The sequence below is a fragment of the Trichechus manatus genome, unplaced genomic scaffold (genome assembly GCF_000243295.1).
Source record: "Trichechus manatus latirostris isolate Lorelei unplaced genomic scaffold, TriManLat1.0 scaffold00002, whole genome shotgun sequence".
Lineage (NCBI taxonomy): Eukaryota > Metazoa > Chordata > Mammalia > Sirenia > Trichechidae > Trichechus > Trichechus manatus.
In genome coordinates this window covers 37,484,739-37,500,767 of record NW_004443938.1, presented here as the reverse complement: position 1 = coordinate 37,500,767, position 16,029 = coordinate 37,484,739, and the positions used below count along the sequence as shown (strand labels likewise).

The window sequence follows — 16,029 nt, the reverse complement described above, 5'->3', positions numbered from 1 at the left end:
AAGGATCGGTAGTTGGAAAATATGGCCTTCATGATAGAAACGATGCCAGAGATCACATGATAGAATTTTGAAGACCAACAACTTCATTACCAATATCTTTTTTTAACAACATACGCAGCAACCATACACATGGACCTTGCCAGATGGAATACACAGGAATCAAATCGACTACATCTGTGGAAAGAGACAGGAATTATTCAAAGACATGATGGAAAAGCTCAATGTCATCATTCAGAACAAGGCCAGGGGCTGGCTGAGGAACAGACTATCAATTGCTCATACGCAAGTTCAAGTTGAAGCCGAGAAAAATTAGAACAAGTCCACGAGAGCCAAAGTATGACCTTGAGTATATCCCACCTGAATTTAGAGACCATCTCAGGAATAGATTTGATGTATTGAACACTAATGACCAAAGACCAGATGAGTTGCAGAATGACATCAAGGACATCCTACATGAAGAAAGCAAGAGATCATTAAAAAGACAGGAAATAAAGAAAAGACCAAAATGGATGTCAGACGAAATTCTGAAAGTTGCTCTTGAAAGTCAAGTAGCTAAAGCAAAAGGAAGAAATGATGAAGTCAAAGAGCTGAACAGATTTCAAAGGGCAGCTCGAGAAGAAAAAGTAAAGTATTATAATGACGTGCATAGAGCTGGAGACAGAAAACCAAAAGAGAAGAACACACTCAGCATCTCTCAAGCTGGAAGAAGTGAAGAAAAAATTCAAGCCGCAAGTCACAATATTGAAAGATTCTAAAGGGAAAATATTAAATGATATAAGAAACATCAAAAGAAGATAGAAGGAATACACAGGGTCACTATACCAAAAAGAATTGGTCGATGTTCAACCATTTCAGGAGGTAGCATATGATCAGGGACCAATGGTATTGAAGGAAGAAATTCAAGCTGCACTGAAGGCATTGGCAAAAAACAATGCTCCAGGAATCGACGGAATACCAATTGAGATGTTTCAACAAATGGATGCAGCACTGGAAGTGCTCGCTTGTCTAAGCCAAGAAATTTGGAAGACAAGCTACCTGGCCAAGCAACTGGAAGAGATTCATATTTATGCCTATTCCCAAGAAGGGTGACCCAAACAAATGCAGAAATTGTCGAACAGTATCATTAATATCAGTATGACAACTCTCACAGTCAGTGGTTAATGGGTGAGAAAAGGAGATGTAATCTAATATAAGATGAGATATTCTACTTGGCCAAGGCAATGAGGAGGCCAAGAGTTGCCAGTATGTGGGAATCTATGTGTACCTCAGTAGAAAAGCTTGGTAATTTTCTTCTGAAAAATCAGCCACTGAAAACCTACGGAGCACAGTTCTACTCTGACACACATGGGGTAGCCATGAGTCGGAATAGACTCCGGGGCATCTGCTTTATGTGTACTGGTCAAGCATCAGGTAAGCTGTCAGCATTCATTCTCTCATTCACTGCAGGAGAATATACTACAGAGAGTGGTACTTTCTGTGTCTCAATTTCTCCTTTATAATGAGAGTATGAGATGATATATATATACAGCACTTAGAACAATGCTTTGCCCATACTGTGGACTCAATAAATGCTGGATATCATTACTAGTCGACAAGTAATTATTGAGGCCCTGGTATGTGATGGGAGCCCTGGTGGTGCAGTGGTTAAGAGTTCAGCAGCTAACCAAAAGGTCAGGATTTTGAATCCACCAGCTGCTCCTTGGAAACCCTATGGGGCAGTTCTACTCTGTCCTATAGGGTTGCTATGAGTTGGAATCAACTCTACGGCAATGAGGTTTTATTGGTTTTTTTGTTGCTGTTGTTGTGCTATGTGATGAGACATATTAGGGACACTAACAACAGAAGTGGTTTGATTCCTTTCGGTCTATGATGGTGACAGGCGTTATACGCATAAATTCTTGTGCAGTTTACTCTACGTGCTATAGAATGAGAACATATGCCAGGAGTATCTCAGCCACCCAGATGGGGATTTCAATAACTATGCCCTATTATTTTGTGGGGCAGATTTGACAGAGGGAGATGGGCAAGAACAAGATGAGTTGGTCCCACTAGTTCTGGTACAGGAAATAAAACAAAGATGGAGTCCCTAAGCAGAGCCAGGAACCTGAGAATTAGGCAGAAGCCTGGTGGTCAGAACCAGGCCTAAAGTCAAGGTCACCCAGCAGCAGGTTGCACATGTGACCGGGTAGAGCTGGTCCTACTGTTGGGTTGCATGGCCTCAGCAGCCAAGGAGGAGGGCTGCAGTGACTGAGAACTTAATGGGGCTCAAGACCTTCTCCCATGACAAATCCTGCAGTTTGCAGAGACTTTGGACCCTGTGGCTTAGCTCCTAAACCAGGTCATCCCTCCGGGTTGCAGGGCAACAGGAGCCTGGCAGGGAAGGCCCGGTGAACACCAGCATCAACGAGAAAGAGCATTGGGAGGAGTCTGGTTTCTTCCAAGTCTGAAGAACAATCAGACTCCTTCCTGGGCATTGCTTTCAAATCTGTTACCATCATTAGGTAACTTTACAAAGAAGGACAATTAAAAAACTAATTCGAGGTGCCTGAGCCACTCCCCAGACTGCTAGAGAGACAAAGATGAGGACGCGAACTGCATCATGGTGGGAAGGGCTGCCGCACCCACCCTCCCTGCTCGGTTATTGGCTTATCTGGTCAGTGAACCTGAGCAGGACAAGACTGTTAAGAAATGCATACTTCATGGGCGTTGCCAAAACTGGCCCTGGATTTGTATGTGGCCAGAAAAGAGAGTAGGACCCCCAGAGCAGCATCCCACCCACACCACTGTGCCTGTTGAGTGCCAAGTATAAGACTGCCCTTGGGCTTTGGGCAGCCGTGGAAAGCTCTGCAACCTCCACCAGCCATCCCGTGGAAATCCCTGCAACGAAAGCTTTTCCACCGCGCGTCAGCGGGCTTTATCATTAGTAAGGGATAAAGGGAGCACCTCAGCATTATTTCCTTGTAGAACCTGGAGTATGGAATGATAGCACGTCCTAGGACTTTGTTTTGCCAAGCAGCTGAAAGCATTTTAGAAAACTTTGATCGTTCATTTAAAAATAATTATTAACTCTTTCAGGTCATAAAAACACCACTTTAAAAAGCAAGTAATGTAGGAAATGTATCCCAGCAATCTGAAAGAGTTTAAGCTCTGGGCAAAACAGGAACAGACAGTAGGATCAGACTGCACGGGTAATTAATCCTCACGTTTGCTCTCTGATTTGACTTTGTGGCATATATTAGCGTCACCATGTTACCCATGAAGAAATAAAGCATGAAGAGATTAAATAACATGATGAAATATCATCCTAGGTCAACAGAGTAGGTGGAAAAAAGAACCCGTAATTCAGATGTCTCCATCTAGTACCGAATGCCCTCTTGCCAACCTTCAGATGTACTCAACTTCCCTTCTCACCAGTCCATTTTCTTCGCTCACCAAAGCAGCATTTTTCCTTTTTAGGTTCCTGAGCCAATTGCCAATCTCCTTGAGCACAAGTAGGCCATCCAAAAAAAAAAAAAAAAAGGATTGATTTGAATATAATTGAAACATCGTTTCCCCTCTCAACCTGCCCTTCTTTGTATCAAAGGATTTCTTAAACAAGGCAGATGCTCACAGCCAGGATTTTTTCCCCCAGAAATTACTTTGCCTTACAATACCTTATAATACATTAACTACAGCTATAGTAAAGAATGACTGGAGTGGAATTCATCAAGTGGTGAACAGAGAAAGAAAGAGAAAATGTATGAACCTAACTCGTCCCCAGTCTCCCTAAGGGCAACGGAAATAAATGATAGAACGAGTCACTGGGGCAGTCTACTCTGCTACCAAATGGCCTTACAAGCCCAAGACAGATAGGTGAGGAGAAGCAATGTGAACAGAGCCATTTTTATATCCAGAGTGTTGCATATGTGAGTTATTCCTTTATATTATGAAATATTTCAAGCACAGAAGAAAGTTCTGAGGATAACTTAAGGAACAAATCATTATGGGAAAAGTTGATACTCTGTGTGCCCTCCAACATTTCATTACTCTTCGTCTCTCTTCCTAGGCTGAATTTGATGTTCATTGTTCCAATGCATGTGTTTATGCTTTTCCTGTAAAGTAATGTATCCATAAACAATAAGTACTATTTTTAGATATTTTCAACTTCATAAAGAAATTACAACATATTGGAGACTTGGTTGTTGGGGTTTTTTGTTTGTTTGTTTTGCTTTTGCTAAACATTATATGATTTACACATTATATACATTTTGTATGATTTGAGCATTGTATTTATTTTATATGATATGAATATTACACATTTTATATATACATGCTGTATGTGTCATATATGTTTAGACAGCATATGTAGCTCTGATTTATTCATTTTAACGCTGTGTAGTGTTCCAATGTATGAATAATATATTATTTATACGTTCTGTGGCCTTACATTAAAGTTGTATGTGAGACTTTCTCTAGCTATAAACCCAGAAGATGACTTGCTATGTCATAGGGTGTGCATATTTCAACTCTACCAGATTTTGGCAATTCTTCTATAAAGTAGTTATATCATTTTTCACTCCCATCCACAGTGTGTGAGATTATCCATGTATCTACATGATTGATAACCCTTGGTATTGCCAGACTTACTAAGTTTTGCTAAACCTGTGAGTGTAAAACAGACCTTATTTTATTTTTAATTTGTTGATCTAGTTTTAATTTACTTAGACCGAATATATTTTCTATGTGTATTGACCATGAAGCTATCCTCTTCTATGAATTGCTTGTTTGTGTCCTTTATCTGTTTTTCTGTTGGATTGTTATTTTCTAAGTGATTTAGAGTATTTATTTATGCATTCAGGTACTAACCATTTGTGAATTATATATGTCACATTAATACGGCCTATTCTTAAATAAGTGATTGTATCTCTGGAGTTTGTCTTGCACAAAACTTTTAACAAGCAAGTTAAAACTAAGATACAGATATGAAAGTTGATATTCCCATCAGTTATTGGGCTCAAGGAAAACATTGTAAGTGCCACTTTTTTTTTTTTTTTTTTAATCATTTCTTTATTGTTTTTTTTTCCTCTAAGTTCAGAGAGTTAAGTATAGGCCACCTAGACTGGTACTTGGTAATATTTATGCTTGATTGTGGACTGGGTTGTTTAGAATAATTTAGGCCCTGAATACGGACCAATTAGGGGAGTGATTAACCTCAGATTGTCGGGCCTAATGGGTTGCATACCTTCCACTGAAACAGAAACTTTTGGAAGCTGAGTGTATCCTTGGCCAGGACTCCTCATAGAAGCACACAGAATTAGCCCTAGGCAGGAGACATGAGGCATGCAGGGACTATCCATCCTAACTTATCTCCAAAATGTTTTACTACCAGGAAAGTCTCTGCTCATGACATAAGTCCCTAGCCTCAGGTAACTAAAGAACACACGAGGATGAGGAGTGGAATAACATGGTAATTAGATTGCAGGGACGTAGTGTCTTGGAAATCTTGATATGAAATCTTAAAATAACTATGGCATTCTTTCTCTTTCAGAGGTGTGGCAAAATCTTGTTTGAGAACCGTGATCAGAATGCCAAATGTGTTTGCATGCTAGGTAAGAAGGCCTCTCATTTTAAATATGTTAAGCATGCTGATGTCAGATGGACTTAACAATTGTTCTGTTGCGTTACTGACTGCCTCTTGTTCCACTTTGCAGAGGCTTATGAGCTGTCTTGTAAGTCAATAGATAGCTATAGCACATTTTCACGTGGAACGCTTAATGATGAAAAAAGGTTTTGATATGAATAATGTCAGGAGTCTTACTTTCTGTGTCTTTGAAATTTTGGGGAGGATCATCAGCGAAACATAGAATTGGGTGCTCTTTACTCAGGCAGCTGTGACAAAAGGTAAGAAGAACCACATTGTTATTCCTAAACCAGAGATGATAAAATAGGAAGCTATTACTTAAAGTAAACTACTATTAAGTATTTACGTCGAAGCACCAAGTCTTTACTTATAACGCCTGGGAGAAATATATATCTGAACTAATCCGAAGTCAGCACAACAATTACCCACACTGTGTTCGTAACAAAATAGTATCATTATACTGAATATTCATTTATTCTTATGGGACGTTATATCGTCAATGCCTTTTGTACATATATAGTATTCTGTTAGGAAATTAAGTTGGTATTATTTTCCTCATTTTATAGGTTAGAAAACTAGTACAGAGAATATAAATTATACACTTAACCTCAAAGTGAAAAAATTGTCCAAATCATGATATGCAAGTTTCTAAACTGTAAAATTTTAGGTCTGGTGTTTAGAACTTCTTTCAGTCACTAACCTAGGTAAACTTTCAATTAATTGCATTCATGGAACAAAACAGTAATATGGATAAGTAAAAATAATTCTTAAAATTAATTTTCACCAAAATTTTACCCTTATCCATTCTAACCTTTAACCATACTCATGAGCAAAGCACAAAATAATTCATTTTAGCTCCTTTCATTTTCTCTGGCTACCTCAATCGTTGGCAGTCCAGATTATCAAGTGAGATGACCCAAAAACAAACAGCAGAGGAAGGTCTAGGTAATTCATAATTTGCGATAATCACATACCAAATAATCAAAGCTTGCTCATACTTAAAAAGCAAAACAAAAACGATCTGTTCTTCTAGTTTTCTGATTTTTCTTATTTTCTTGTACTATTGTTTTAAAACTCTCAGTTGCAGTTCTCATATATTTTTATCTTAATTAAGATAACTCTACAGTAACACCTTCATTGGAAAATGAACATTTTACTGGAAGCACATGAATAATGAAGATAGCACACATACACCATGTCAGATATTTAGGATCCCTTGCCCTTAACCGTGGAAATGCCTTTTAAATGCCAATATTTAGAGTAAAAACTAGACAGAAAAAGGAAGGAAGAAAATAGAAAAAATTCCTTTGTCTGCTTGTGTGTTCCAACCTTGGGTTTGGGAAACCATCTCACCACCATATCATCACATACTAGGTGTTCACCGTGTACCAAGTCCTGCTCTAAGATCTATTCATCAATTAATTCCTTTAATTTTCTCAATAACAAGATGAGGTTGGTGCTATAATCATCCCCATTTTACAGATAAAGAAACTGAGGAAAATGGCCTGATATTACAAGCACCTTAACACCACTCAAATATTATTTGATTGTAGCTTCTACCTGATCTACTAACTTGAATCTATTTTTAACTCATAATTATTTTAAGCATGCGAACACATGCTTTACTGTGACTGACTTTTCTCTTGCCCTGGCTCCCATGTGAGTTGCTTGCTTAGTTTATAGCTAGAACAAGGACAGCAATAGATCTTACTATTCTTCTAAAGCGCGGCCTGTAGACTTGACTTAAAGTAAGGTCAATAATCTTTCCATTTCTTATGTGGCATTATTTATATAGCTCCCAGAAGGTATTCCTGACCACCATACACCTCCCCAAATGAATCTACCAGACTGCACAAAATTTCAAAATCAGAAATATATTTATATAAATCTGTTTTGCTATTACTGCTATTGTCATAATAGCTAAAATTCATTGAGTGTTAACACGTGACAGGTTAGGTCCATCCCAAAAATCGTACATAGTTAGATCATTTATCCTAAGTAAAGTAAGACATGGCTTCTCTTTCAAAATGTAGATATCCTTGGCAATGGCAGTTTACTAACTAAGCTGCTATTTGTTATTAACCTTGGGTTTAATTTGTTTGCTCAATTTGTATTTTCTTAGTGACATAGAACTAGTATAAAGGAACCTTGAGAATGGAGGTTTTTATTAGTTTGAGGACATAGAAGAAATAAGGATGGAAAAGAAAGAAAAACTACATTTTACCTTTAAAATAGGTGGTAAATATTTATGGGATGTTCAAAGATAATTTTACATCTAGTAAGCTTGAGTTACTCATATAAAGAAAATTGTGCCCTCAAGGAGCTTACATCTAAGAAGGTTTAGACTTTTCCCTACTTATCTTTTTAATAGGATTGCTGCAAAATTCATTCAAACATTTACAAAGTCCTTTGAAATCTTAAATGAAAGAGAGTGCCAAAATAAAATTATCATGGATATCAACATACATAGATCCACCTGCCATAAGCGTGCGTATATGCTCACCTGAGGCCAAGGGATTGCTATTTCATGGCAAGGTCCTGCAAGATGATAAGAACTGAAGCTGAATAGTTTATTCACTTAAAGCAAACCAGAGAAATTCAAGTTATAAATGTATATAGCTCAACTAAAACTGAGCCTACATCTTGTATTTCTTTGAGAGAGAGCATCTATATTAAAACAACAACCAAATAAAGCACCTCTTCACCACTGTATGAAGTAATAATTAGTTCATTGCCTCCTTTGAGAGGAACCAGTCATAGTTCCCGTATCACTTCCTGAAGCATTTCTTGAGAAAACTCTCATATCTCCAACAGCAAAAGATAAGGAGTCTCTGATATTTTAAAGAACAATTAAGTTTTATAAGTGTTGCCAACCATTAACAGTTAATATTTTTGCTGGTAATTGTATAACAGGACCCTAAATAAATAAAAATTTCCAAACAAGAAAACCAAATATACAAAGCCTGCATTTCCAAAACTTCAACTCTTATCTGTATGTCATCCCAATATAGAGATCCCTGATAGAAGTCACCTGAGATATCCCACAGGTTTAAATTGCTAACGTCTTGCCTCACCCCTGTGAGATCCCGTCTCTGCCCACCCAAACTCCGGGTCTGGATGTCCTCCTGGAACCTAGCTGGGCTTTTGGTTTCAGCACAGCTGAAATGGAACATGGAAGAGGGTCACAAGTCAGGGATGCATTTGAAGTTCTGTTTTCACCTATTGAAGAGTCACCAGATCATTCTCAAAAAATATAGTTTTTAAATTTTGAGTTATCTACCTCACGACCTCCACAAATAAGCCATCTTCTCCAAAAACCATATTCCTGCATCATTACATTTAATGAAACATAAGTGTAAAATTCACCTTGAGTTACTCTGAAGCACTGAATTCAATGCAGTTTTAAGTGGGAACAAACTACTGTCATGTATGGGTCTTATGGGGAATCATTTCTGGGTTCAGGAGAACAGTTTGTGTTAGATATGAAAGTAAAGAAGGTGTCCTGCAGAGCTGGCTGTACTGAGCATTAACTATTCATTCCTTAAAATTGTTCTGAGAGGCCAAATATGGATAATCAAGTTAAGCACCAAATGGTGACTGATGTTGCTTTGCTTCTTTTCTTCAGGCTTAGGGCATGTGTTGAGAATTTTTCTTCCTGTTACTCGTTAATTTAGCCATCAGCTTTCTCTCAAGATCATATTGGCCTCAGAAGTTCATAGAACTCTAGCAAGGAGTATACAACTGTATAGTAAAGTAAGACTTGTACCTTAATTAGGTGTAATGAACTTATACCAAAGGAAAAAGGGAGTGGAAGACAAATGATCTCTCATTGCACAATTAATATAAAAAATATGGTGAGTTACTAAAAGAATTTTACTTTTCAAAAGTATAATGAAAACTGGTAAGAAGAGCCTAGAGCATTTAAAACATTACATAAAAGGATGACTGTTCATTCACTTCTTAGTTCATTTGATAATTTTGCCCTGTGAAATAATGTTGTTATTAGCTGTTCTTACATTGGACCCTGATTCATGGTGACCCCATGCACAACGGAACCCACCGGCAAACCGGTGGTGGCTGTGCATGAGATATATGGACTGGGAATCAAACCCGGATGTCCCGCATGGAAGGCAAGAATTCTACCACTGAACTACCAATGCCTTCTGTGAAACAATGTTTTGGAAAAAGAAATTTTCAAAAAAGAATCCCAGGTCAGATTTGGGGCCTCTTTCTCGTTATTCTTAGAGTGGGGTTATTTCAGATGGTAAAGCCTTCATTTGTAATTAACGGATATTTGTGGGCTCAATTTCTTCATCCTCTTTATCAACCTTTTATTTTTGCCAATTTGAAAAATTCCAGTGGCCCTGCCTTCCTTCCATGCACAATTGCTTTCATGCTGATCAGTGTCATTATCATTCGAAAGTACAATTAGCACTTTCTGACCGGTCATGGCCTAAAAGGGGGCATGCATACCAGTCAGTTTGTTGGTTGAAGTTTATTATAAATCATTTATATGCATTGCCAGTTTTCAAAGCAATAGAATACCATAAAATCAATATTTTATTGACACTCAGCGTAAGCTGAGACTTATTTCTAGTCTTAGCTCTAAAAAATTAACCGTGTACTCATAGAAGCTGCATAGTTTCTCTAAGCTTCAATTTACAGTTTTTCAACAAAATAGAAATAAAAATATCTGTCCTTCCCAGCCCAAAGGTTGCTCTGATGATAGAATGAGATATTCTGTGAGCAGACAGTGCCTGCTATGATGTCCTAAATGTCATGTATGTGTGTGGTGCAATGAGTTTCTTTATATATGGCCTTTCTGGCCTTGGGTTTATGATTTTGCCGAAATGATTGGCTAGGCCACAGTCTTGCAAGGGATTGGTTAGTACGCTATGCAAATAGAATACATAAAACCACATAATAGGATTAAGTGACCTTGTGGAAATTGATCAATTACTATGCAAATTGAATGATGGTGGTCTACCAAGGAGATTGGTCAATTCATGGTCTGGATGGGAGGACCATGCCTTGAAATTGAATATAAAGGCCAATCCCGCAGAGGTGGAGGGGGACCTCACTACCATCAAGAAGAGCCTGCAGTGAAGCATGCCTTTGGGACCCAGGGTCCCTGCACTGAGAATCGTCTATACCCGGAAGAGAGAGCTGTAACTCTAAATAAGACATGAGATGACAAGAAGCGATGGCAAGCATGGCAGAGCCCAGCAGCAGAGAAACGGTGGTAGCAGTACCAATGGTAAGAACCACAGGATTGGCAGATGGTTACAGTGGATTCCCAGCCCATGGAGGTAGAGTGAGCTGAGAGCCTTTGGGCAGGAGGTTTCCTGGCAGAGCAGGGTGCCTCTGAGTACTTGTCAGCAGAGCTAAAGGGCTGTAATACTTGCCCAAACGGGGCAGGGGCTGAGAGGGGCCCAGCAGCAGAGGTCCTCGGCAGGTATAGCTGAGAGAAGGGCTGTTGGCTGGCATAGCTGAGGGAAAGGCCTGCTTGCAGGCACAGCCAAGAAGGAGCTGAGAGCCATCCTGGTGGGAAGCTGTCCTGATTGACGAACTCCTGCCTCCTGAGTTGTATTCTGTTACTTCCAAGTTGATCCTGATCTTGAGTTGTAGCCTATTACTTCCCTAATAAACCACATAATCAAGAGTATGGTCTGTGAGTTCTGTGTAGCCATTGCAATGAATTATCGAACCAAGTAGAGAAATCGAGAGTGCTGTAGGGGAGGATGGCTGGTGTCAGAAATGGTGAAAAAGTGGGAGAGTGGAAGTATATCTGACCTCCACCTCATAGGAATCAGTTTTGGGCTGGTCTTGATTCTCATCCCTCCTCCTGAATGTAGAAAGGCTCAGATACTGGATTACAATGTGTCAATAAATTTATAGATAAATACTAAACAATTGAAAATAAACAAATTAATAATAAAAACTAATTAATTAATAAATGAGCAATAAATTATTATTTATATCATTGGTAATGTTTACAAAAGCAATTGAGAAACTATTATACAAATCGGAGGGCAATTATTAAAAATAATTAAATAAGTTCTTCAAAATTTTGCAGTATTTCAAGGGCACAAGACATTCCTCTAATATTCATTCAACAGATATGCATTAAGCACCTTCTATATGCAAGCCCGGATGGCACAGTGGTTAAAGCACTCAGCTGCTAACCAAAGGGTTACTAATTTGACCCACCAGCTGCTCCTCAGGAGAAAGATATGGCAGTCTGCTTCTGTAAAGATTACAGCCTTGGAAACCCTATGGGGCAGTTCTACTCTCTCCTATAGGGTTGCTTTGAGTCGGAATTGACTTGATGACAACAGGGATTTGGATATGCAAGGCCCATATCCAATCTGTCAGTTTGTTGTACTATAGTGGCTTTCATGTTGCTGTGATACCAAAAGCTATGCCACTGGTATTTCAAATGCCAGTGGGGTACCCATGGTGGACAGGTTTCAGAGGAGCTTCCAGACTGGGAAGAAATGTCTAGTGATCTACTTCTGAAAATTAGCCAGTAAAAACCTAGGGAATGATCACAACAGAATATTGTCTGATACAATGCTGGAAGATGAGCCCCCTAGGCTGGAAGGCACTCAAAATACACAGTGGCTGCAACAATGTATTGGAGGACACCAGCAATCATAAAGATGGTGCAGGACTGGACAACATTTCATTCTGTTGTACACGGGTCACCATGAGTCGGAGTCAACTCCACAGCAACTGACAACAGTATACAATGTACTCTGCTAGGCACTGGGAATCCAAAGATCAATTAGGCACAGATTCTGCCCATCACAGAGTTTACAGTCCAGAAAGAGATTCTAATCGAAAGGTCGGCAGTTCAAATCCACCAGCCGCTTCTTGCAAACTCTATGGAGCAGTTCTACTCTGTCCTATAGGGTCGCTATGAGTCAGAATCAACTCGACGGCAATGTGTTTGGTTTTTTGGTTTACTGGACAGTAAAGTTCAGCCATTCACCTGATAGGTGTGAAATTAAATCATTTTAACCCAATGTGTATTTGAACCTCATGACCTGTATTCTAAGGTTGACAGGTTGATTTTTCTTTAAACATATGTTAATTTTATATTTTATTCCTTGATAACAAATACATAATATTTTATTTTAGGAGTGAGAGAGTATTGTCATCTTGTACAATAGAAAAAAAAATCTATATTCTTCTCATTTTGTGGAACTTTGTCATCTAATAACACTGGGATTTTTTTATATCACTATTTTGCTACTATCACTTGCATCTGACTGTGATTTTTGTTATGTAGACATTTTTGCACTCTGTAAATTGTTTCTTAAAAATTAAATACACAATCTGTTTTAAGACAAAATAAGTTCTGATATCAAAGTAAGCCACTGTAGTGCAGTAGAAAGAACAGGGCATTTAAAAATCTGGTACCAGCCTAATAACTGTGTGACCATAGACAAGTCACATAAAGTGACTCATATAGATTTCTATTTACTGTTCTCTAAAATGGAATAATACTTAATAATAATATTATCTATTGTAATGAGTTTGCTGAGGATCAAATGACACAATAACTATTAAAGCATTTGGTAATGTTTTAGTGTTCTATAAATATAAGTATTTTTTTTTTTTGAATACTAACAATGAATTTATCCTGTCCTTGTGTTTTATTTTCTATTAGTAGTATTTTTTATGTACAAACTGACTGCTTTGATATATTTTCTATATTAAACTATCTCAGTTTGGATGAAGTGAATAGACAGTTTCAAGGGCATACCTGCAGTTTAGAAATAAGTATATCATCCTCATAAGGACCATTTTATCTGTACTTGACTTTAAAAGTGAAGGTCTATGTTTAAAGACAAAAGTGGCTTAACTTTGATTTATCAAAGTTAAAATGTCTCAAGAGTTTGAATCTTAGCTTATACTTACAAAGTGCTACATTCATATCCCATGGATGCATGAATTCACTCTTTCTATATGCATAATCAAATAACAAAATCTCTGGACGATATTTCTGAATTCTGCTGAAAGAGAGCAAATTGCAACCTGGACAGTGCCCAGGGAGGACAGTGGGGGCATTGTTTCCATCACTCTCTGTCCCAGGACCCTGCTTTATTTTATTTTTCATTGCACTTTATCATAAAATGACATATTCTATACTTATTTGTTATTCACTATCTCCCAGCCTGCCGCCACCAGAAACCCATACACAGAATGTAAAGATGATAAAAACAGGGAATTCATTTTATTCATCTCTGAATTTCCAGCACCTTGAACAGTGTCTAGCTGCCTACTCTCTAATAAACCAAACCAAACTAGCTGCCCTGGAGTCCATTCTGATTCATGGAGACCCCATATGTGTTAAAGTAGAAATGTTCTCCATGGGATTTTCAAGGCTGTGACCTTTTCTCCCAAGGCTCTTCTGGGTAGGTTTGAACTGCCAACCTTTTGGTTAGTAGCCCAGTGTTTAACTGTTAGCACCACCCAGGGGCTCCTATCCCCTAATAGGAACTCATTATTTGCTGAATAAGTACTTGCTGAATGTATGTGTGATAGCAGCACACACATCTGTAAGGCATGGCCCAGATGTATTGAAGACTGATTGATACTGTGTTTGAAACCTCTGCTAAGACAGCCAAGGTCAGAGTCAGCCCCTACATGAACTAATTGACAGTTTCCCAGCCATATTACTGTAGGTTACAGGATGAGAAGTATGTAGTTCTCTACAAATAGCCAATTAAAACCTATCCTAGGAATCAGGTGATAAACGAATACTTGTTTACTTGATATATGTCCAACCCTCTGCTAGGAATACTCTGTAAGATGAATAAGAAGAAGAAAGATGGAGTCCCTATCCCGGCAGAGTTTATCCACGTGCAAATGTAACATTGTGTTATGAAAACAGGCAGAGGTCCATTATTCTGTCCAGTATATGTTTAGAGAAATTTATAGAAAATTACTTCATTCCTAGGTGTTATGGATATGGATTGAATTGTTCCCCTAAAAATGCATGTCAACTTGGCTAAGCTGTTATTCCCAATATTGTGTGGTTGCCCTCCGTTTAGCGTCTGATATAATTATCCTATGTGTTGTAAATCCTAACCTCTGTGACGGTAATGAGGCTGAAATAGAGGCAGTTATTATTAATGAGGCAGGACAAATCTACAAGATTAGGTTGTATCTTGAGTCAATCTCTTTTGAGATATAGAAGAGAGAAGTGAGCAGAGAGAAAAAGGACCTCATACCACCAAGAAAGAAGAGCCAGGAGCAGAGCTCATCCTTTGGATCCAGGGTCCCTGCACTGAGAAACTCCCAGACCCAAGAGAAGAGTGGTGACAAAGACCTTCCCCCAGAGCCAACAGAGAGAGAAAGCATTCCCCTAGAGCTGGCACCCTGAATGCGGACTTCTAGCCTCCTAAACTGTGAGACAGTAAATTTCTTTTTATTAAAGCTATCCACTTGTGATATTTCTGTTATAGCAGCACTAGATAACTAAAATATCAGGTTTGAATGAAATGATTTAAAAGGCTTTCTGCATTATCATAGTGCTTTTTAAAAATTTATATTTGAAAGGCAACATTGCCCCGAATAAGAAAAACAAGTTTCCTAGTTTCACAGTATCCTTTCACCATACTTATTCAATCTGTATGCTGAACAAATAATCTGAGAAGCTGGACTATATGAAAAAGAATGGGGCATCTGGATTGGAGGAAGACTCATTAACAATCTGCAATATGCAGATGACACAACCTTACTTGCTGAAACTGAAGAGGACTTGAAGCACTTACTGATGAAGATCAAAGACTACAGCCTTCAGAATGGATTACACCTCAACATAAAGAAAACAAAAATCCTCACAACTAAACAAATAAGCAACATCGTAATAAATGGAGAAAAGATTGAAGTTGTCAAGGATTTCATTTTACTTGGATCCACCATCAACACCCATGGAAGCAGCAGTCAAGAAATCAAAAGATGCATTGCATTGGGCAAATCTGCTGCAAAAGGCCTCTTTAAAGTGTTGAAAGGCAAAGATGTCACCTTGAAGACTAAGGTGCACCTGACCCAAGCCATGGTGTTTTCAATCGCCTCGTATGGATGCGAAAGCTGGACGATGAATGAGGAAGACCGAAGAAGAGTTGACGCCTTTAACTGTGGTGTTGGTGAAGAATATTGACTATACCATGGACTGTCAAAACAACGAACAAGTCTATCTTGGAAGAAGTACAATCAGAATGCTCCTTAGAAGCAAGGATGGCGAGACTGCATCTCACATACTTTGGACATGTTATCAGGAGGGATCAGTCCCTGGAGAAGGACATCATGCTTGGTAAAATGGAGAGCAAGCAAGTAATAGGAAGACCCTCAACAAGATGGATTGACACAGTGGCTGCAACAATGGGCTCAAGCAT

General features: G+C 38.6%; 1 protein-coding gene across 1 annotated transcript in view; it reads left to right on the top strand.

Moving 5' to 3' along the window:
- Window positions 1–16,029, top strand: part of PDE7B (phosphodiesterase 7B) — a 375,050-nt gene that overhangs the window by 109,748 nt on the left and 249,273 nt on the right. Inside the window, exon 2 of the mRNA XM_004368891.2 lies at window positions 5,528–5,588. Coding sequence (XP_004368948.1) covers window positions 5,528–5,588 — 61 coding nt within the window. The remainder of the gene's footprint in view (window positions 1–5,527; window positions 5,589–16,029) is intronic.